This window comes from Lepisosteus platostomus, chromosome 6 (assembly GCF_059453375.1).
Source record: "Lepisosteus platostomus isolate fLepPlt1 chromosome 6, fLepPlt1.hap1, whole genome shotgun sequence".
Lineage (NCBI taxonomy): Eukaryota > Metazoa > Chordata > Actinopteri > Semionotiformes > Lepisosteidae > Lepisosteus > Lepisosteus platostomus.
Genome location: NC_142616.1, coordinates 50,926,422 through 50,951,484, shown reverse-complemented (window position 1 = coordinate 50,951,484; position 25,063 = coordinate 50,926,422). Strand labels below are relative to the sequence as shown.

The window sequence follows — 25,063 nt, the reverse complement described above, 5'->3', positions numbered from 1 at the left end:
GGAGTATGAGCATAAAAGCTGAGCAGTGATAAAAGATTATTTGTGTACTTTAGCTCTCTGTTGAAAGAATTCATTTTCTTAAATGCTCTGCAGAGCCCCACCGAATTTTTATGCACCCACCTCCGGTACCAGCATTCTCCTGAAGTCATAGAAAGTGGAAATTAATATGTGGGAACATGCATACATATGATTTTCATAAAGCTTGCTGACAGGGAGGCAAAATGAAATGAATGCTCTGCAGGTCTGATCTGACAAATGGTCCAGCCCAGCGCTGGGGCTTCTGCAGCAGCATTTTGAATGAGCATCGCGAAGCCGGGGCCGGAGACGCTGATGTTGATTCAGTCTGATACGCTGCTGCTCTTTTTGGAATGGAGAAGCTGCTCCCTTGATGTGCGGCAGAGGAACAAACACACAATGGAATCCAGCAGACCCTGCAGGGTACATCGAGGACACTGTATCCTCGTTGTGCTACCGAGTAAAACGGTGTAGGGATTTCAGGAGTTTGATGAGGGCTCAAAGAGGGTGTGGGGCTTGAAAGAGGTTTTAAATGCCCATTAGATGATTGTTTTTCTTCCTGCTCAGAATCACGGCTCTGCCAGGGTGCTCTCTTCTCTACCATTTGGCTGTGGCCCCCAGTTGTTAGCAGACAGCATCTAACGATTGATGTCGAGGCTGCGAGCAAACAGCTGCTGATTAGTGTTCGTCTCTTAACCTTTGGAGCATTACAAGAATGTTTACGCACCTAGTCATGCTTAATAGCATTTGGTGCAGTCGTTACCCATGAACAATATAATTTGCATGGCTTTATACTGGTGTGGTGCCAAGTCTCCAGTATCCTCTTTTCTTAGAAAAATCTATATGGTTGATGGCACACAGAACTGCCCTTTCTCCTTAAATAATTAAGTAAATGGCTGTAGAAAGTGAGAAAAAGAGTCCAAAGTTATTTTCTACACAGGATGTTTTCCATTTCAGTGCTGTCAGGTTTAGCTCTTATTAATTTCACAGCCTAGTATCACATGTGAGCTAATTACTATGCAGATAAGAAAGTTCTGACAGCTGGGTTGTATAATTACTTCACATTTTACCTAACTGGGAATAGGAATTGTTACTAGAGACGCTCTCTAGGGACAAATATGATGTCTTACGTGATGGCTTAGCTGAAAGCAGGAAATAGTTGTAATTTTGTTGTGCACATATTTCTGTAAAAAACATCCATCTGTGATTTTAAACTGGACAAATCCCCACTTTTGTACATTTATAATCGGCACTTATAATATGATAAATGATATGATAATATATAAATTCTATATTTAATGAATGTTATATAATATATACAGCTATATGCTTATATTATATATCCCCCATCTTGTTTGGAGTTGCCAGTAGTGTGTATTTTATGTGTTGACACACGGCTATGATCCCTTCAACTTTCCTGCAATGGGACAATGAGGATATCTCTACACTCTTCCAACCTATACCAGTGGCTCAGCACTGATTGGAGGAGAGGCATGCCCTTCGTTGACAATACCATGAGCTTCCTGAAATTTACAAGTGTCACTGTGTCACCTATAGCCGAGAGAGACCTGGCCATCAAATCCCAGCCTACCCTTGCTGTCACTCTGCCGCTTGTGCGCCGCTGCTTGGGAAATCCTATCCCCAGTCGGCTAGTGAGTTGGACCAGGCTTGAACCTGTGACACGCATGCTCAGCCTGCACCAAATTTTCTGATCACCAATATACTTAAACGCGATTTTCTCTTTAAAATTCAGCTATGCTGTTTTATAAAAATAAGAATCACTTATTTTTGTTTTCAGGTGATAAAAGAGTCTTAAAAGAACATTTTAAAGCACATTGAATACCGAAGTCATTTTGAGCAGTTGCATCTTTGGTTTTCACAGCATTTTCCAGCATGACTGGAGCATTCTGAGATGCTGAGAGAAGGAGGGAATGCAGCTATTTTGGAGATGAATGTTTTAAAGGTTCAATTTCAGACTAGTGAGAAAATAGTTGTGATGGTAATAATTGATCTTTGTATGCAACTTTTATGTTTGATAGTATTTTTGATATGTAGCATTGCATACTTTGTATATGCGTCAGACAAGAATAAAAGGCTATAGCCTATCCTGGGAAGGAACAGGGGGAAGACTTTATCCATCACAGTCCATCACAGGGCACACACATACTGTAGACAGGCATACCCCCCCCCACCTAAGGTCCAGTTTTTTTTCAGAAGCCAATTTACCTACCAGTATGTTTTTGGACTTTGCCAGAGCACCCAGCAATACACATGAAAATTAGGTGATACAAACTCCACTCAGATAGTGACCATGAAGCGACAAATGAACCCAGGAGCTCAGCACTGTGAGGCAGCAATGCTACCCACTATGCTGCCCTGGTCTTATGTGCATTCATTAACACATTGTATGTATACATAGTATGTATTTCAAAAAACATTGTTTAGGAGAAATCTTTAAAAAATCAAGATCTTAATCCTGTTTGATTTAATCCTTTCAGAGTTGTCTGCAGCAGCAGAACACAATATCGGCAAGCATTCCAAGTTTTGAATGTAGTGGTGTAAAAAAATATTATTATTTTTTTGGCCCATAAAGGTGGTATAAATCTATCAACATTTATTTTATAGCCAATTTTAAAGTGCTGAATTGTATGCTGAAATATAACAAAGGCCAAACCCCTGGATTCACATTAAAAGCAATAAGACTTTTAATGATATCCTATTTTGATGCCATTTAACACTGCTGGAAAATAAGATTAGAAGTGGTTCTGAGGGCGTAATGCTGTTTTTTAAGGTTGACATGGAACAGCTTTTTGTTTTCTGGGGGAATGGGAAGGCTTGTGAATCAAATGTTGGCAGATACATGCCTCTACACCAGCAGGTGGTCAGGAGCTCTCAGGGGAGTGCAGCTCATGAGAACAGTGCACAGACTGCAACTTGGTGCTACTTTGAAAAAGCAACAGCTTTTTGATTGATTTATATGTTGCTGGCAAGGTCACAGGAAACTGACTTAACAACAGAGTAAGATGTAGATATCTTCACTGTGTTCTCCCGATGCAGCCACACAATGCTCTTGGTAAAACCAAGAAACTGTCCCAACCAGACAAGTACAAAAACCATGCTTTGGAAGCCAAAAAGTAAATCAAAGACAGTTAGTATTTATTAGTTACTTCTTGTTTCTCATGTGTGTTTCAGTGTTCTCAGCTCTGACTGTGCTTTATTCCAAAAGGTCTTTTGTTTGATCAAAAACTGTTTAGTGAAGAAAGTACTTCTGCTTGAATAATTTATGCATAGGAATAAACTGTCTTCCACCTCATGCCAGGAGAGGTCAAATAATCAACTCATATTAAACATGTGCAGCAGGATTCTGGGCATATTCAAACCAAACACTTAATTGTGTGTTTAAATGACTTAATCATATTTTTGCTGGAGTACGGATCTTGACTGAAGTATAATCTGAAGGTACAAATGGCTCATGACAGTTAAGCTTTATTGGTAGTTTTGCTAAATATATCTGACTGTTATGGGAGAGCAGTTTGTCAGCAGTGATTGCTCTGTTTCTGGAAAGCAACACTCAGGAAAGATTGAGTTTCCAACGCCTGTGGCTGAGTCATGTGTTCTCACAAGCAAAATAATAACCAGTGGTTGAAAGATTCTGAAAAGGTTATTGTTTCCATACAGTATGTACCCACTTCTTCTCTGCTACTGTGTCATGGGTACCACTGAGGGAAATGGAGGATGTGTGAGGGGATTTTATATGGGGTGGAATATGTTTTCATTTTTCATTTTCTTTTATTTTGTTGAAGAAAATATTTGTTATTATTAAATACAACTTATTTCCTCAACAATTTTTTGTGCATTGCCAGTGAGTGTTATTTTGGGGGATTATAAAAAAAAAACAATGGAAGAAATTAAACACAGCAAATTACTTTGTTTAGTTTGTTCTGTACTTTTTTTGTTTAGGAGTGTGATAGTATCTGTTACTTACTGGCAACACAGTATGTAATATTCTTTTGGACGAAAGAAAGCTTTTTTGTGTTTAAATAATCCCCTTTGTCTATGTATTTTATACATTAAGAAAGAAATGCAGAATTTAAATAGATTGATATTCCAAAAAATGGGGGAAATACATATGGAGTAAAGATTACAGCTGTAAGGGGGTTTCAAGTTTGATTATCAATTAAAAACATACTTAAGTGGCTGTTGTTACATTAAAGAATTGTTGTTACATTAAAGGAGATTAAAGAATTCACTGCTATTCCAGAACTGGAGAGTTCACCAAAGTGGATGAGATACAGTGGTACAATACCAGAAGAAAAATCTATATAGGAAGATAACGGTATCTGCAGTAAACTTTAAATGTCATTTTACAGATGGGTTAGGCACATTGAGATATCACTTTTATCTGAATTCCTAAAAAATTAAGAAGTATTATTTTTTCTTTTTTTTTCTAAGCAATAAATTGTTGAGTTATTTTGAAGATAATCATTTCGATTTTTGTAGAAGCTTTAACTGAAATATTCGTGAGTGTGTATTCTAGTTGTTCTAGCACTAATACTATGTAAAGAAAGACATGCCTGTGACTATTTTTAGTAAATTATATACAATTTTGTGCATGAAACATGCAAAAATGATTTTCAGAGTGCAAATTGTCCTAGTCTGTGTTTCACTTTTTGGTATTGTCATTAGCTTGCTTTTAGTCCAATTCCCTTCTCCTCTCCTTGCGTACATTGTCCTACACCAAGTAGAGCAGGAGTGAATCTAAATTTGCAGGTGCAGGGAAAATCATTCAAAATTACATCCCCAAACACAGTATAATCCATTGTGAAAACATGGTATATAATATAAGAACTCATATTAGAAAAATATTTAATGTTTTTGTCTGTGACATAGGCATGAGAGGCATAAGAAATCTAATCTTTGAACTGAAAGACGTTTAGCCACATTTTAAAGATGGTAGCAGAGTATTACATGAGAACTACAAACTTACATTCATATAATGTGCTGATGGTTGCGTCAGGTAAAACAAACTGCTCTGCTACTAGTGGAAACTATGTGGAAATGCACTGAAATCTGCAGACAGAAAATAAATCTTTACACAGAGAGTTGTGGGAGTATTAAACAAGCTACAAGGACATGTTGTTGAAGCTAATACCCTGGCTTCTTTAAAGAAGAAGCTGAGATGCTCCAATTAGGAGAGCAGGCACTACTTCACATGCTGGATGAAAACTTCAGATCAGTTAGCTACTTTCTTATGTTCTTACTGTATGCACAATTTTTCACAGTCATTGAAAGTATCAAAAAAACTTAATTCAAGCAATTTTTTCCTGTTTCAGGTGACATACAAATAAATCTAGTGTGTCTAGTAGTGAATAAGGAGTGTCCAAACAGACATGCACATTTGTACATAGTTTCACCTGGGTGTTGGCTGGAAATTTCTCTATTTGTCTAAAATCTGAACTCAAGATTTAATTGACTTGAAAGACTACCGTATAACTTCTTTTTCTTGTTCTATTGGAACAGACAATTTAATTTGGTGTTTGAACATAGCAATTGATGTCATTTAATCGGTCTGATTTGTAAAAAAAAGGCAGAGTAATAATCATTTTGTGTATAATTCAGTGAAGTTAAATAGCTGTCAGTTGACTTTTTTTTTAAATAGTTTTTTTTCCCTTTACCAAATATGTCATGATGTATGGTTGTGGTGATGGAACAACAGATGTTTCAAGTCAGCAATTATTTTACAAGATTTTCAAAAAATGTAAGCTTTTTATTGCTGTCTTTAGACAGTTGATATGTTTCCTGGAGAAAACTATCGTGCTTTAATGATCATAATTTTTCAGTTCTTCTTTCACAAATGGGTGCTAATGATAAGCTGGCTTGTTGCGCTCACTTTCAGGATGTATAATAAATAATAATTAAAATGACTTATCCATCTAGGAAATGTTGTGCACCATTGCCAAGTTCCAATTATTTTTTTTCATTGAAAGTAGGAAGCTTCAGGGAGGCAGATCAGGTTGCTTTGGTGTGCAGGGTGCAAAAGAGCAGAAATATGCATTTCATTGCATAGTTTGCCTCGTCAGATTGAAACCACTTTATTTTTGACAGTTGTTTAATAAGAGGTCTCATATTCCAGCATTTAAACTTCGTAAAGTTTTAATGAAGTTCAGTGTTTTGTATTAGTGGAAAGTGACTCTGAAAGAGACAGATTAATGTACAGTGGATATAAAAAGTCTACACACCCTTATTGAAATTGCAGGTTTTTTTTATGTAAAGCCAGAAATCAAGATAAATCATGTCAGACATCCTTTCATCTTTAATGTGACCTTGCAACCAACAAAATTCAAGAGAAAAACAAATAGATTATTATTAGGAAAAATAATTGTAATTGAAAAACCTTGATTGCATAAGTGTGCACATCCTTTTATAATGGGGGCTGTAGCTGTGTTCAGAGTTAACCAATCACATTCAAAATCCTGTCCAAAGGTAAGGAGCATACACCTGCCATCAATGAAAGTGATGCTGATTGACCCCAAATAAAAATCAGCAGTTCCTGTAGGTTTTCCTTGAAACCTTCATGGTTGCATCCTACTGGGATAGCCATGGTCCGCATGGAGCTGACAAAACATCTACGGGATCTTATTGTTGAAAGGTACCGATCAGGGGAAGGGTATAAAAGAATATCAAAGGCATTGGATGTACCATGCAGCACTGTGAAGACTATCATCAATAAGTGGAGAAACACAGGGATATTGCCAAGATCAGGACGACCCTCCAAAGTTGATGACAGGACAAGGAGAAAACATATCAGGGAGGTTACCAAGAGGCCCTCAGCAACATTAAAGGAGCTGCAGAAATTTCTGGCAGGTACTGGTCACTCCTTGCATGTGACAACAATCCCGTATTCTGCACGTCTGGGCTATGGGGTAGGGTGGCAAGACGGAAGCCATTTCTCACAAAAAAGAACATCCAGGCCCGTCTACATTTTGCAAAAAAATACATTCAATCACCCCAAACCATGTGGGAAAATGTCTTATGGTCTGATGAGACAAAGGTTGAACTTTTTGGCTTTAATTCTAAAAGATGATTGGCGCAAAGACAACACAGCTCATCATCCAAAGACCACCATACCTACTGTGAAAGATGGTGGTGGCAGCATCATGCTTTGGGGCTGCTTCTCTTCAGAAGATAGATGGGATAATGACTAGTTCCAAAAATCAAGGTATTTTGGCACAAAACCTGCTGGCCTCTGTCAGAAAGCTGAAGATGAAGAGGAATTTCACCTTCCAACATGATGATGACCGAAAGCACAAATCCAAGTCAACCAAGGAATAGCTTTAAAAAAGGAAGATCAAAATCTTGGAATGGCAGAGTCAGAGCCAAGACCTCAATCCCCAAACAAACCTGTGGAATGACCTAAAGAGGGCTGTGCACAGGAGATCCCCTTGCAATTTGACGAAGCTTGAACTTTTTTGCAAGAAAGAGTGGGATAAAATTGCAAAGTCCAGGTGTGCAAAGTTGATAGAGACTTATTCACAATGACTTACTGCTACAATAAATGCAAAAGGTGCTTCCACAAAGTATTAGTTGGGAGGGGTGTGCACACTTATGCAACCAGGGTGTTGTATGTTTTTTAATTTCAATTATTTTTTCCAATAATTATCTATTGTTTTTCTCTTGAATTTAATTGGTTGTAAGGTCACATTAAAGATTAAAAAATGTTAGACATGATTTATCTTGGTTTCTGGCTTTACATTCGACAAAACCTGCAATTTCAATAAAGGTGTGTAGACTTTTTATATCCACAGTACATTACAAAGAGTACAATACACAGCGTGTTCAGCAGCCTATCTGTCTGACATCAGGCTGTCAATCTGATTTACCTGCCTGCTATTAAACAGGCCATTTTTGTTTCATGTGACCTTCACAGGCCAGACGTGCTAATTGCATTCTTAGAAGAGGGCGTGTGTTCAATATATGTGTTTACCGTTTGTATTATTTTGTTGATATCACTTCATCTTGTGTTACACTTGTGTGTTATCTCTTGCTCATTGCTCATTGTTAAGTAATATCTATATTATATAATTTCCTCCAGTTTCTGTGATAGTCTCAACATGGATAATGAGCTTGTGTTTCAGCAATTTTCTTCCTCCGTTCAGAATTTCTAAAAATCAGCTTTGAAAATTTTGCTCCAGCCCACTTAACAAAATGGGTTTCGAATTATAGAAATATTCAGTAATGATTAAATCTGTTCCTCTTAGTTCAGAGTCTTTTACAAGTACCTTGCTCTTTCTGTTCTCAAATGTACGATCCTAGTGTTCACATGTTGTTTGTGTTTAATGGTTGTGATTTCATACAGCAAATGAAGTGCTCAAGTAAGACTACTGTAATGCAGATTATCCATGTGATATTTTGGAAGAAATATACACATAAGATTCTATTAAATTTGTTAAGGTATTGTGCTTGTTATTTCTATTAAGGCCAGGCCCAGAAAAGCTAGCCATTGTTCTGCTAGTTAAAGAATATATTATAGAATATCAGAATTAATCTCTTTCCTAACATTGGCCTCACTAATTCTTTGTGTGGGTTGTGCATTAATGATCTCATTTGTTCGTCTAGTGCTTCGATTTGGCAATTACACAGTGTTTTATCTTGGCTTGGAAAAAGTGTGCAAGCCTGCATATCCTGTTTTTTTTTGTCACCAAAGCTTTGTTTGTTATATTGAATCAACAAGTATACCAGATGGAATAAAACTCATTTAGCAATGTAACAAAAACAAACTACCTGCACTTAGCTTTCACGTGATGTATTTATAAGAGTATTGCTATAATTTACAAATGTTTTTGGTGGCTTGGTCCCAGACTGGGAAACCTTCCCTGTTGTGTTTGCATGCTTCTTCTCCAGTAGCTTCAGTTTCCTCTCACGTTCCAAGGTCAAGGTGGCTGGGTAAATTTGTGTCTGTGTGTGTGCTTTGTGACGGCTAATCGGGTGTGGTCCTGTCTTGCACCCTGTGCTTTTATGCTGGAGGCTGGGCTCTAGGAATATTTCATTCCTAGACCAGATTTCTGATAATTAATGGATGGATGAAGATTTTTTTCCCTCTTTGTTAAACTTTCATTCTTGTTTTCTGAGATTTGGTCAAGTGTAAAACACAAAAGTTGAGTTATTATTTTGGAATTGATGTGTAATGCTAAATAGAAATAGTATGATTGTTAAATTATATAAACACAGAATTAGTTTTTGTGTAAATCACATAAATTAATGCTTTCATATTTATAAGTTCTTAAATGATAAGGAAATACAAAACCTTTACAGAATTTCAAAATCTCCAATTCTCAGAATTTTATTCGCAGAAATGTTGTTTCATAACGTGAGTCGACCAATTTGATTTCCAAAAATAGAAGTATTCTCTTCTAAGGTGACACATCTAACATTTTACCTAGCATGAGTCATAATGCAATGTTACTGTTTAAGCTTAAAAGCAAACTTAGGCTTTTAAGACTTCAAAATAATGTACATGTAAGAGGTTAGGCCCTCTTTTTTAATAGAAATTTTGTTGTTGAAAAGTCAGCAATAAATGTTTCTCATGCTGGAATTTCATAGTGACTCAAATCAGAGTCTATTCTATGAAAGTGGTTTTCAGAGCACTTTTAATCTGTAATGAACTGAAGGCTTAAACTGTACCTTTTGTCATGCTGAATGACAAGTGGATTCACTCTGTAGGTGAATTTGATGAACAATATAAGCAAATAATTTAAGCAAGTGGATATTGGGAGGGGACTGGAGCACCAGGGATGATGTTAACGACTAGATTTTGAGAAGTGAGACATGCAAAATGAATAGAACATATATCTTAAGAGGAGACTCAATACAAAGCTCAATTCTATTATCTGGATTTTCAATGTGGTTTAGAACATAATTTTGTTTTTGTAGCCTATAGAAGTTAATGCAGAAGTTAATCTAAGTTTAATGCAGATAGCAAACCAGGAATTAAACCCAGGGCTTCAGTGCTGCAAGGCAGCAATGCTAACCACCTTGACACCCCTCTGTTCTGAGACAATGAAGCTAAATATATGGCATCCATTCCAGTGTCCACCTATCATAGTACCACACATTATTTTTTGGGGTTTAAAGAATGTACTTTGATACACAGAAAAGTGCATGGACTGCACTGTATTTGTTGAACGCAAAAAAAGGAAAACTGGAAAATGTTGATATCCTCTCTTCTGTACAGGTTATCAACATGATCAGTGATGTCAACATATCTGTTCAAAAAGTGCTTCAAAGAAGAAGACACAGAACACACACCCAGTGTTAACAAAGTGCTAACAAAAATCAATTGGAAATGCATACTCTGAGTTCCATTTCAATGTATTATTTTCAGTATTTCACCACAAAATCTCCTTCATCAAAGTCCTTTTCAATTGAAGAGATTTAGCTCTTTGAGCCTGTTCAAATATGACAGTTCCCTTGAGACCAATAATCATGCTTATTGATCTTCTTTAGACTCTTTCTAAGGCTTTAATATCCTTCATCTGGCTTTTTTGTGTCCAAAGATTCACAGTGTTAAAGACGTTGTAATAATAGTTATAACTCTATTTACAACTAAAAAAAGAGTGTGCATCCTGATTTTATTAACATAACATCTATGAAATCATGTACAGCTTCTTCATTGATCAGTTCAGTAAATCATACCACAGGATGATCTGTAGCAAAGTTCATTTAGAGCTACTGTGATGGCCCATTTCCACTGACCGATCCACAGAAATTGCAGATGTTTAAAAATGGAAGAGTTGGTTTTGGGAGTATGTTGTTTCCCGTTTTAGAAACCTGTGCCTGCCTCCTTTGGGCATTGGAAAGGTTTATACACATACAGTGGCCACATTATCTTGATGAGATTGAGGTCTACCACCCAGTGTTAATGAGAAGACTGTTGAGATGCTGCCTGCTCCACCACTGAGGGCTAGAGGAGACTTGGTCTAATGTTAATCAGGAACCTGCCAGGCCCATTTGCCTTGAGTGCCCCTGCCAGATGTTTGTGACCCTGCAGGGTGCCTTAGCACGCACGGACATCTTCCATCAGGACAAGGTCTCTGCCCACAGGGAGCAGTGGATTATAATGAATGCTTCTTCTGAGATACATACTACATGTGTGCTACATTTTCTAAGTATTTGGATTTTATGATTTTAGCTTTGAGATAAAAAGGAACTGTCTGTTTTCTGTTAGTTGAGCTTTGAACACAGGCTTTTTTTATATTTTAAGGCCATGAAGCACATTTTCCAGTCATATCAAAGCGAGATACATGCACTGTGCATCTACAAGTATATTTTGTCAGTTGCAGTTCCATTCATCTTCCATTGGTTATCGTAATGCACCATTGACTTCACATCTCTAGGCTAAGTGCATGGCTTTACAACATTTGGCAAAAAGGGGTATCTGTGCATGTTGATATAATGTCTGCTGAGGTTCTCCAAAATGATGTCAATGACCTGGATTCTAGGATAGTTAGAACACTATTCAAATTTTCAGATGATACCAAAATGGGAGGGTTCTCAAATACTACAAAAGCTGCAAATGAAATTTTAAAAGATTCAACACTGGGGGAAAAAATGTTGTAGATGTTGTAGAGTTTTACATGCAGGTAGCAAAATGAACTGAAATGAAAACAAGCAAAATAAAAAATAAACATGGGAAATGCTGAGCTCGAAGAACCTTCTTATGAAAAAGACTCAGGTGTTTATGTTGACATATCATTTACGTCTTCTATGTGGGTAAGCATTAAAAAGGCAATGTTACAATATATTAAAAGAGCAGAAATTAGCACATTACTTACTCATTCAAAATTCTGTCTGCAATTTTGGTCAATAAAATATATTGTTGCTCCAGGACCTCACATATAAGCTAATACATTCCAGGGCTTAAGGGAATGTCCTATAATGACAGGCTGAAGAAACCAAACCTTTATAGTATTAAACAGTGGAGACTACAAGGGGACTCGATACAAGTATTTATAATCCTCAAAGGCATTTGCAAAGTCAACCCAGAAGAGTTCTTGAGAATAAACAGTGTAACATGAACCAGAGGACACAAGGTGAATCTACGGAGGAATGCATTTAAAACTAGAAACACAAAGCACTTTTTTAAACAAAACGTGACAAGAGTATGGAACAAGCTACCCAGCCATGTTGAATTCATAACCCTCCCGCCTTTCAATGAGATCCTGATTAAATTCTTGGATCAATCAGATGCTAATTTCCAAGCAGAGATAGGTGGACTGAATAGCATTTGTAACAAAACTTATATTCTTATAAGATACAATTATATTGGTTCTTATATATATATAATGTGACAAGACAACAAAAGCCTTGAAGTATCCTAAATCTAATAACTTTCCTTTTTCTTGCACCCTCCTTAACAACATATATACCCTTCAATCTTTTCAAACATTAGAAGTCGTGTGGAGCAATTGTCAGCACCATGTTCCAAACTGGAGGATTATTTTGTATCCTTGATAAACTATCCTTAAGTAAGGTATCTTCTCCCAGTTGCTCCTGTGTTTTACAGTCTTAATGTCATGGATTCATCTTTTCAGAGCAAACTTCTCAGGGATGTGGAGATGCAGTCCTAAGAATATAAGTTCAGCTGCAAATGAGGAGGCCATTTGGCCCATCTTGGTTGTTAAGTGATTTATCTAAAATTTCATCCAGCTACTTCTTGATGAAGATACAAATTTAGGGTTCAACCACATGAGTGGAGTGCCTGTTCCAGACACACACAGCTCTCGGTGTAAAGAAACTTCCGAACATCTTCTGCTCTGTTTTAGTCTAATTCACTTTTATTTTCCCTCTCTAACCCCGTGACCTTGTTTTGCTACCTTGGGTTAACCCTAGTTTGTTTTTCTTAGCAGATTCACATTATGTGGGATTATTCAGTAAGCAGCTGGTGTCTCACTGAAGGCTGCTAATTATTTGCTGAAGTCTAGCAGTGTAAATATTGTCTTAAGGGAGTGTCATACTGTCCAATGCTATATCAATAAGGAAGTTTCTACCCCTGAAATAAGGGACAGGCACCTGCAGTCCTCAAGAGGACAGGATCCTATAGTCTTCATTCTAAGCTTGATGCAGAAGGCTGGTGAACATTTTAAGCCCATTGTTCTGCCTCATCTACATCAACAATTTATGTTCTGGTACAGTTTAACTGCAGATGATAGGAAAAAAGGGTGAGTTACAGAAAAACAGAAGCAGTGAAATCCTGACAAAATTATGGATTGGGCAGATGCTGGAAATTAATTTTGTACTGTTCGACCAGTACAAAGTGATCCACAGAGAAAATGGGAACTTGCATGATACAGATTTCACGGGTGATTCCAAGGTGCCATAAACTATAATGGAAATGAATCTAGGTGTTTATATGAAGTCTGCAAAGTCCTCATCAAGTAATGAGGATAGCAATAAAAAAGCTAACATAATTCTTGGATATATACAGTAGCAAAATAGTAAAAAGTGTGAATTTAACTCAAGGGAAGTTATGTTTAAGCTTTATAATTTCACATAGTTAAATGTGAAATCCTATGACATACAGTGACTAGTGACTCTAGTCCATTGTGGGGAGTCTAAACATTAATGTAATAGATCAATAAAATTCTAAACTGCTGGTGCCTATTTAAACTGTATACTATTAAATGACAAACATGAATTTGAATTTGCAGGGAAAATGGTTGGTTAAAGACAAAGAAACAAGCTGGAATTGATATAAGTTAAATATACATAAAATGCATAGGATAATATGTATGTATATATTTTGGTAAACTTTAGGAAGTACGAGCTGTTTGATATTTGCTATTCTTTTGCGCTGAGTTTCATTATTGGTTTGCTATCTTTCTGCGGTTCCTGTTTTCCAAGTGTATGATCAAGTAAACTCAGCTGCACCTCTGGGAAGCAGATTTTAATAAAAGCTTTAGAAAGAAGAAAAGTAAGATTAAATTGCATACAATGTCATTTTTGTAGTGTTTTTACATGAATTGCTGCAATAGCCAATGTGATAGGCCTTAAAGGCATATCTCAAAACTTCACATTTTAATTCTCCTGTCAAGAATGTGACCCTCAGTTGTTATGCTAGTGCTCTGTGTGCTGTGCATCTGGATGAAAGGCACAATTGTATTCCTATCCAGCGTAAGATTGGACAGTTTACTTCAGGACTCATCCATGGCTAGAATTGAGCTGTCTCAGACTTCTACATTTGTATGCCATGCACTTTGTTTTTGGTGTTCTCTAAGAAAGCAAAGATAATATTTTTGGAGAGCCAATATGAAGAAATCTTGGAAGTTGCCTACTTCAGATAACAACGCTATTTCTGAAAGAAGGTATCTCAATGTGATTGTGACCATTCTTGGACAGTTTTCTCACTTTTGTCACATAGTTTAGATTGGGCTTCATTCTGTATTTCATCTCTGACTCTGTTTAGTACAGTTGTATATAGTAATACTCTGTTTAGAATAGTTTGAGCACCAAAATGCATAGAAATAAAATCTAGCAGTGTTTCATTTTAAGTATTTTAGGATAAATAAAATCATAAATAAAATTATTATGAATATTTCCAACTTCTTGCAACAATTCAGCTACTTTATTTTAGCTGTCATTCAGAGTTCTACTGGATTAAAAAAAAATCCAACATCTTCTTGAACTATTTTTATCTCAGCTCTTCTATAGCCACTGTGATGTGATGAAGAGAATGAAAGGGCTCTGAACATGCTGTATTTAGCCTTTTGTTCAGGAGTTTCTATGGAGGATGTTTCATCATTTTTTATGCTTGCATGTGAAGAGAGGTCTAATCTTTCGATTGTCTTTTCTGGGATTTATTTTATGCATCTTCATTCAGTGTCTTCTTTCTGTACCTAAAAAATCATGAAATATTGATCATGAAATAACATTTTGCACATCCATGTCCTTCGCAAAACTGGCAGCATGCTTCAGGCCTGTACAGCAAGGTGATTGAATTGCCATTTTCCTAGTACTCTGCCAAATGATTTCAAATAAGGTGCATTAATTTCCTTTAGAGCTGGTTTGAGATCATCTTTCCTGTCACCTTTCAGTCACCTAATAACCTCACTTGAACCCAGAAGTGAAAGGCCTAAATGTTTATGATGTAACTCTGTTATTCTGGCACAAGGGTTTAGTAGTCCCATTGTGAACACTTTGGCTGTTCTCAAATAATAATCCTTCCATTTTCTTTTTGCTTCTTTCAGTTCAAGCTTGTGAGGGAGTAATAGGAGCAAGGCATGGTTGATCAAAGAATAAAACAATGTTTTTTGAAAACACTGTACTTTTTCTTCAATTTTATAGACTTTGATGTAAATTATGCTGCCTCGGTAGAACACGAGTCTCCATTAAAATAATTGTTTTCATAATATAAATATATAAAATGAAATGAAAATGAAAATGAACAGGGAACTTGTTCTTTCTCTAACTTTCAGAGAATTGAATCATACTTGGTGTTTAAATACAAGAATACCCTACACTTACATTGTGTTAGGTTCCTTACACCTGTAGTAAATAGAATTTGAGCATAAAGCAAGCAATATTTTTTGTGGATATATCAGAGGGAATAACAAAATACACCTATACAAGCAAGCAACAGACTTAAAGCACTTTCAGTTATTACAGATTTATAGTAGAGTACAAATCATAACTGTCACACCATCTTCACTACATTTAATAATTTGGACTTCCACATTAAGCCCTTTTATATTATCAGAGGAATAACTAGAATCATCATTCATATTATCATCTTCCATGGCCAGCAATTATTATTTCTGAAAAGAGAAACTCAATAAAATTGAAATCCACATATGACCCCGATATATATGAATGTACTCCCTGTGAGGTATTGCTTCTTTACTCAAATGGATGCAACTGCAAAGCGAAGAAACTGTGGAATACCTGTATCCCAGTGTATAGTCAGAGGTCCTGTTAAAGATCTTGTCTAACAATGGGACTTTTGATTCAACAAGCATAGCAACCCTTATAGGCTGCTTTTGAAGTTTGCTTTCCTATAATAGTAAATGCCTAAGAGGACAAGTACAAGTAAGATTAAATATATGAAGATGAACCACCACGCTCAGATTGAAATAACCAGCATTGCCTTGTGCATCATGTTGTTTGCCAACTTAATACTCTCTCTTTTTACTTTGTGCTGTGCTTGTACTGTGAGATGCATCTAAATCCTTTGTGAGCGTGGCTTGTAATCATTGTTCTTGTCCCAGATGGTTTATGAAAACGTTTTGGATTGCCATCTGCCAGGCGTGTGTCCGGCCATCATCCTGTCACTCTGACAAGGGGAAGGGTGCATTTTCTTTTATTTTCCAAGGCATTGAACGCCCCTCAGTCAACAATTGGGCATGTCTGTGGCTTTCTTCTTGGTGAATGGCCTTCCCCGAATGGTGCTGTAAAGATTCTGTCATGACAAATCCTTTCTTTAGCAAACTTTACCCTTTCTGAAAGGTTAAAAGGGAGATGTTTTTGAAAAGCCTGTTTTGCTGAAGATATTTGGAATTTGACATACTCTTCTCATGTTTTCTACAATATTCTTTTATCTGCGACAACAATCACGCAGGACAGAGCAACTGTAAAAGCAGCCTTTAAGTTTCATCTGGAATATTTTAGAAGAAGAGGTTTCACTTATAACTTCACAAGCAAATGCAGAACGTGTGTCATCTTCACAGTTTCCCTGCACAATACAGGCAACTGCAAGACAAAGCTCTGGGCTCCCTGAGGACAGGAACCAGGCTGTAAATGGTGTTTCATGCAGAAAGATTTGTCCTCGTAAGCTTGATTGTTCTACATAAAAGCAAAGAAATATTTTGAGCAGCACCAGAGAGTTGCAGTGGTTCTGTGAAGATGCACTAGACAGTGCTTAATTCTTCTGTCTTTTTGAGAATCTAATTGGACCCTGTGTGTTTTAGCTAGATTCATTTCCAAGAGTATATTAAAAGAGTCATACAGTGGGGTGGTGTGCAAGAAAATAAAATTAACCTCTTTACCCTCACGCAAGATTGTCATCACAGGGCAAATAAGGGATTTGTATTCTGAAGAGCACCCACCAGTTTTTCAAGAAGATCTGTCAGCCTTTGGCACATACACATTAATTAACATTAACAGTGTTATAACACATTTCCCTGAATGATCCCTAAACTAGTGTGATGAAAACTATAATCTCGTTAGCACATTATGTTGGTAGTCATTTGCAAGCTTAAACATTTCTTATGTTTTTTTTTAGCAATGGAAACCATACTTTGTAGAGTTCATTTTTATCATGTCTATCAGGTTTTAAGGTGTAATTCCCTTGCTAATTCTTTCACTTCATTGAGTTTTCCAATTAAAAACATTTAAAACGTGTTTCTGGCTTATTATTCATCAATCTGCTTTTGCTGCTAGCTGTTTAGAGAGCACTTAAAATTTCATTTCTTTATAGTTTTAAGCTAAGGGTTGTAAACACTCCAAATATTTGTTAATAACAATAAAAAAGTAAGTCCAATATGGTCAAAGCAAAGTTTGTAAAGTTTGTAAACACCATTAAAAATCTCTGTCCCATACCAGGAAAGTAGATCCAAATCCTTCTGGGTTTCATAAGATCTGTTCATTTTTTCTTGTATGCATTGACCATGTTCCCAGTGAATCCAAGTAGCATTGGTCTATTTAAGCTTTTTCTTTCTGAGTTATCCCTTAATATGCTCGCCAAAGCTTAATGGATATGTGACTGGAAGAAGGAACGTTGTGGAATGTTGAAGTGACATTTCAATTGGGTATACCAAAAAAATGAAGCATCCTTCAAAGATGGATTTCATGAGAATCATCCCATATTTTCTGTAGTATATGTAATATAAATGTGTTAGTGTGTTTGCTCTTGTGATTTGAGACTGTTCCGTCATTGCAAATTTTTTTAAAACGAGTAACTAGGATACTTTCTGATTTATTAGAGACTGAGTTGAGACCCAATCCCTGTGTATTTCTATTTAATGATTCACTGAGTGGTTTTAATGCTATAAGTCAGTTGGAATGTTAGTTAACACCATTTTAATATTAACTTCATTAATTTCCTTATGTGTACGAGCTCTTTTGATAAATTTTCCATTGTGCCCGTTTTCTTTTCCTTTTTAAAAAAAATAATAAACTGTAGGTTACCAAAAAAAAGTAAAGAATCCAGTTTGATAATGAGAATATTCTGCAAATAATCTCCTATTAGGTGCCTTACCAAAATGTATTCTTATCTTTTATATCTTTTTCCCCAGGCACAACCCGGCCCCCAAGAGAAGGAGAGGTCCCAGGAGTAGATTATAATTTTTTGTCTGTGCAGGACTTTCTGAACCTTCAGGGTAGTGGGACCCTTCTAGAAATTGGAACATATGAAGGTAAGTTTGATTTGTAAGGTTGCATACTAACAGGTACTTTCATTCATTATTTTCTTCAGCATAGCGTAAGCTAGTGATTTTCTTGACATCTAAACCGAAGTGAAATCTCCAAATGCTATCCTACAAATTCTACCTAAAAAACTAGGGAAGTTATTCACTGGCCATTTGCAGAACTGTTCAAGCTGACTGAAATATTACTAATATAACACCCCTCCAAAAAAGTAGCTTTGCTTCGCTTCGGGCCTAACAACACCTTTTAACTGTGACTGTATTCGCAATATAGCACGGCCTCTTGTGCCTTATTGCTTAAATATACTTATACTAGAAAATATTCTTATATAGTCTTACATGTGTTACATTAAAATTTACGGAAATGATAAAAAGAACTAAGCTAGATGATCAACTGTAGGACAGTAGGAGTCTAGGTGCCTGTCAACATGAATTTTAAAAAAAGGTATTCAACATATTAGTTGGGAGTTATTTGAGCATGCAACAGCAGAAGATTTGTGACAGTGTTCATAATATAAAATGTCTAAAATTGCAAATGGTACACATTCAAGGAAATTTAAAAAAAGGCCCAACAGAAAACAGAGTAAAGCAATGGAAATTCAAAAATATTTAGAAATATAGAGAAAAACAACTGACATATTACACTTAATACAAAGAAGTGTACCATGTTACATGCAGATATATGAAGTTAAAAAATACACTATAGATATAATATGAGAAATGCTTAGTTTGAAAAAGATACCTATATAGAAGACCTAGGTGTCTTCTTGTGAGGAAGCAATCAAGACTGCCAAACAGAATGCTTATATATATTTACGAGAGATAAATTGAAATCATGGAATATTATGTTACATTTGTCCAATAATTGGAAAAAAACATATTTAGAATACAGTATTTAACAATTTAAGATATTGCTTCTCTGAAATCAGTCCAGAGAAGAGTAAAGGATCTCTAAAGTAGGTTTGTGGAAATATAGAGCAAGCTATCCAACTATACTGTCAAATTTGACAATATACAGAAGAATGAAATCGGATCAATAAGCTACTAAAATCAAATGAGCTAGTTGGGAATTATGGCCTTCTTTCATTCACAAACTTTGTTACATTTGTGTGTAAAATATTGGGCTTTGGGTGGAAACAACCTTACTTCTTCAGGTAAGATTTGTAGTATGGAGCAATTTGGACCCTTTTAGCTTAGTTTGACTCAAGCCATGAGGTTCTAATTTACTGTGCATAAAAATTCCACTGGTGTATGTTTTCCTTTTGTTATTTCACTTTGGTCCATAGAGAGCATACTCCAGTTTCACTAATTAGCTACGCAGTGACTATTTTCTTTTTCTCCTAAGAACCTGTGGGCCATTGCACTTTCTGCTGACTAGTGAAAACCGTTCTCCAAACCCAATTTCCATCCCCTAATTACTGCCATATTTCTCCATTCTGACAGTAATTCCAGTGGTTCCCTAGTGCCACAGCTTCATCAGTCAGTCATGCTTTTCAGCCTTGCAGCAAGTCTTTGCCTCACTGTTTGATAAGTAATTGTCACTTACATTGTTTGTAAAGCTGTTTTTAAAATCCTTTTAGTAGATAATTTGTAAATTAACAAAATTGTTAATGAGACGAGACAGACACTGCATTTACCTAAAGGTAAAATGTTTTATCGTGTGTGTATTCAAACACTGTAGTGCTTTAAGATGAATTTAAATTATTCCCTGTGGTTAAAACATGTTTAGAGGACAGCATAATTGTCCTTTGTTGTGACTGTACAACATAATCGTGCATAGTTCCTTATTTTAAGGTTTTATGAGTTTTCAATTCCTGTTTCCTGTTAAATTCTTGTAGGACATAGTTAAAAATCATAGACCATTTGAAGCTTTGACCTTTTTCCTCTTTAAATGATTTGATTTTGCAATGAGTGATTTAAAACCTAACTCACTCATATGAAATTGAAACCAAATTAAAGTGTGATTTAACATGTCTCTGAAGTACAATTCAACAGTCGGCAATGTTAGAACATGTACTCGACTAATATATAAATGAGAATTTGTTCTGAGCTGACCTGTCTGGTTAAATAAAGGATTGTTATTAATAATGTCTGCTCCTTTTTTGTAAAAAAATCTCATCGCATCTAATCAGTTATAACCTTATATAATTTTCTGGTGTTCTTTTTGCAAGATGTTATTGAGGAAAAATAAAATATACTAGTTAGTGTATTCTGAGCTTTTGTCTGGGATTGAGGTTATTACAGCCCTTAATTCTGCAAACTCAAAATCATTCTAATACCTTGACATTTTTAATTGAGTGTATTTTAGTAATGCCGTCGTACTGTTAAATATCTTCCCGAATGTTTCTGTTTCTTAACCTCTTGTCCTCTGTAATCTTGTCCACCCCCCCCCTTTACATCTTGCTGTCTTAGATAACACTTTTTTACACAGTTTAACACTAAAGCACATGTGAAATTCTTGTCAGATTTATGGAAAGCTCCACAGTATTGGTGAGAGGATTTATAGCAGGCTGTGATGAAGTCTTTCTTCTCCAACTTGGAAAATCCTGGTGTAAATCTCGCTGAATGAAAAACTTAGTTTTGTCGGGATTGTTCAGTGTACAGTGCCTTGATTTAGTCGGGGTGAACGTGAAGTTTTTCTGATGGCAGTAGCCAGTGTATGGTTACTATTTTGAACAGATTGAAGTGTTTAGTAGAACTCTGAAGTGTTTGGTTTTGAAAACTGAAGCTGTCCAATCTGCGCACCCTTATGAATCCCTTCTTTTTTCTTGTTTCCTTTTGATGTTGTTTGGAAAGATAAGGATATCAGCACCTGATGTCCTGGCTAAATTCCAGCTTTTGCTCGCTCAAGGTAGTTTGCCCAATTTTCCTTTTAATTCAATTTTTGCCTTTTCACACTGGCAAACCTGACCTGTACCCCCATGGTGCAACTTATTTCCCCTTGGCCTTTCTGTTGAGCTGAGACGGAACCAAGCCGTGAGACAGCAGCCTTACAAGCTACCACCTGGTACTGGCGCGGGGCCGAGCAGGGCTAGAGACTGACTGAGTGACTGAGGCTTGCTTCTTCAGTGGATGACACAAGCACCTGGAAAAATGCATTTTATGAATAGGAAACTGTGTTCACAAAGACCTAAATGTGCAAATAAGACTGGACAATAAATTATTTTCAATCATTATTTGGAAATTAAGACTAAACACAATTAAGTTACAATTGAGGATATACTGTAATTATTAATTTGCTTCTTCGATAAGGCCCATTAGAATTAGTATTTTTTAATATTTAAGCAGGTAGACAAATAACCACATGTATCAGAATGGCACTGTAGTTTTTCAACTATATGAGAAGTAATAAGACTTTTTTGCTAGTCTGCATGAATGGATAGTGATGACAGTACTACCAGCTTCTGATTTGATGTTATGGGATCTCGGAAGCTCAGCAAGGTTGGGGTGGGACAAAACTAGCAAGGTTGGGCTGCAACAGTAGTGGGAAGGTAAACCTCTCAGAAAAACAAGTTTGCTGTTGCAGTTGTATACCTCTGGAACAGAATTTCTCAAAAAATACCGCAGTAAGGTGGCTGGAGACACTGTAAGTCATCATTCAGATAGAAAGTTAAACACAGAGGTCCTGTCTACTTGGTCATTAAAGATCCTATGGCATTTTCTTGTAAGAGTAGAGGTTATTAACCTTGGTGTCCTGGCAAAAATTACACTCTGGGCCAGCTCGTACAATCTAGCCTTCGTATAGTTACAGTTTGATTCAAATGTGAAGCAGTTTTTCTCTGTCCTTCCTGATCAGTTTTGCAGTAAACGGCTGCTGTTGTGTCATCTATGTGGACACTTCACTTCAGTGGATGAAGTGGGTCCCATTGTATGTGGAAATTGCTTTGGATGAAAATTGCTATATAAATGTAAGGAACCATTAACATAAGAACTATATAAATACAAAGTTACTAATTATATCTAGAGCAGTGATCCACACTCCAGGTACTGAAGAGACACAGGTTCTCCTCATTTTCATTATGTTCAAGCTTTTAATGAGTTGCTTGAGCCAATTCTTGACAATTGATATTAAATATAAATGATTCCAGGTTTTTAGTCAATGTGGAATTCCACTTTCCTGTGAAACATGCAGGGCATTTTCTCTTCAGGCCAAACAGTGAGGATTAAGAATCCTTTAGAGGCTTTAGAATCAAGATACTGGGGATTTTTTCAGTCTTATTTAAATAAAATGTGCACTTTAAAATCATGTGGAGCTCACAGTATTTCCCCTTACTCACAAGATCTTAACTGATTAAAATCATTTTGTGGTTTTCTTGCTGAGACTTTCCTTTTCTTTTACCAACTTTTTAGTGATGATGATACAAAATTGTCCTCTTCAATGTGTGTACTCCCGGTAATTAAAGAATAAATCAAAGGTGCTCACTAATATGTGTATCTGTTTAGAAGAGACTAGATTAAGGAGGAGACCAAGCTGTTTTTGATAAGGGCTGGGTCCTTAGGGGTAAGGTTGGAGGTTATCACTCAACATTGTTTACAAACTGGAATAAAGATTAAAGGAAAAGATTGGCATCAATAGTGCTGGGTTTCTTTTTAATTAATGTTATTTAATGTATTTCTTGAACTGATGTGCACTCTTGCATCACTTTTAACTAAGTGCTTTTCTTACAGAACACATTCGATTTCCTTGTGCACCTGTGTCTATAAAATTGTCTGTAAAATTTTGGATGACTTAAGCTGTCACAGTTACTATGCTGAATAAAACATTTATCATTTGAGCTGATACCACTGCTGGGTATTTTAATCTTGTTTCCTGCTTCCTATTCTGTCATTGTTCTCTGAATGTTTGGTTATTTAGTTTCAACACTTCTTCAGAGAAGATATTGACAATCCTGCATCTGTGAACAAGGAAGAGTAGACATTAGGAGGAGACATCAATATGCTCTCCCCATTGCCAAAAGGGTTCTCATGCTGCCCTTCTACAAACATCTGTGATGTTTTTCAATATCCCAAGCATATTTGCTTAAAACTAAATTTGATAAAATACTTTGATTTTCTACTTGACAAATTCTTGATTTCCTGTTTCTATTTTTGTGTAAAGATTGATTGCTAGTGTCTGTTATTTGCATAATTTAAATAATTCTCTCTTTTCTTCTGGATTTTTGGTTTCTGATCTATTCTGAAAGCCCCCTTTCCCAATTTTGAAGAATATTTCATATCCTTCTTGAAGCAAATGTTCATGTTTTAAACTCTCTGTTAGTGTCCCAGATGGAATAAGGGATTACACAACTACAGTTTGTGTGTGTGCTCTAATATATGTGCATGTATGTGACTTTTCCGACTGGACACAGGCAACCTGAATCTCATTTAGTAATTTCATAAAATGCCTGTTTAAATATAATCTTGCCATTTGAGACAGCTGAATAGAGCAGGCATTTTAATTGAAATTCTAATGCAATGAGCTAAAGTTTTGTTTTTCAAAGCAAGAGGCTATTGTTTTGATTTTACATGCTCACTGCTCCTAAACAAAACCACTTCTCAGTCGTAGTGGAAATTTCTACATGACTAGATATTTGGAGTAAAAAATTCATTACTAAATTGCACTTGTTTCTGCCAAAAAATATATAGCAAGCAAATAGTTTTTCTACGTTTTGTTCTGTGTGTACAAAGACTTGGTGATTATAAAAGCAGCCCTCCCCATTACCTCTCTTTTACATGCTAATGTCCTCTTGTTGCCTAGGTAACTATTATGGAACTCCCAAGCCTCCGAGCCAGCCCCTCAGTGGGAAAGTGAATACCAGCGATGTTTTGCAAGACAGCCTGCCTGGCTCCCAACAGTCAACCCCTAAACGGACCAAGTCTTACAATGATATGCACAATGCTGGAATAGAGCACACAGAGAATGAAGATGATGACGAACTGCCTGAAATGAACAGTAGTTTTACAGGTAAATCGGTGCAGCTGTTGAGACTTACTTTTACATCATTTTCTAAGAGATATATGACAGTGCCACCTGGCTGCATATACATGTCCAATTTCAATGCTCATTAAGTTTGAGGACTTGATTGCACAAACCCTTTAAGTATCACATGCCTTAAGAGTTACATGTTTTTTTTTTTTCTTCAGCGAGTGCTACACATTTAAACGCAAGAAACCCTTAAGCGGGATTTTTATTCAACTGATGCCATAACTTATAGGTGCCTCCTTGTCAGCTAAGGTGGTTAGTAATGGCTTTGAAGGATAGTTGTTTGGTTAGCTTAAAATTGATTTCGCTTAGTCTCTAGAACACATGAACATTCAAAATGGTCTCCAATATATGAATGAAATTTATAAAGGATCAGTTACTAAGTTGACTTTTGGCTCACCTTTCACTATCCCGGATATCCCATTTCTACCACAGATAAAATAGCTCTAGAGTAAGCATACATTTTGATGTTGAAAGAAAAAAATGATTTTGATCAAAATACTGAAGTGTATGTGAACACCTTTAGTTTGATTGCTAAAACATTTAGTAAAGGTGCACATTTTGACCCATTGTCCTCGTGGTCATTTCAAATGACAATGGAGATGTTGGTAATATATTTATTCCTCCAGATGTAACAAGCATTCTTCACCTTCTTTAGATTCAGAATATTTAT

The 25,063-nt window shown here is 36.2% G+C and overlaps 1 protein-coding gene across 16 annotated transcripts in view; it reads left to right on the top strand.

Annotated features, from left to right (window-relative positions):
* The window catches only part of magi1b (membrane associated guanylate kinase, WW and PDZ domain containing 1b), a 183,333-nt gene that overhangs the window by 114,535 nt on the left and 43,735 nt on the right, over positions 1-25,063 (top strand). For all 16 annotated transcript variants that reach the window (XM_088636255.1, XM_088636253.1, XM_088636263.1 and 13 more), the window contains exons 3-4: positions 18,300-18,419; positions 24,166-24,372. In XM_088636255.1, the coding sequence (XP_088492381.1) occupies positions 18,300-18,419; positions 24,166-24,372 (327 nt within the window). The remainder of the gene's footprint in view (positions 1-18,299; positions 18,420-24,165; positions 24,373-25,063) is intronic.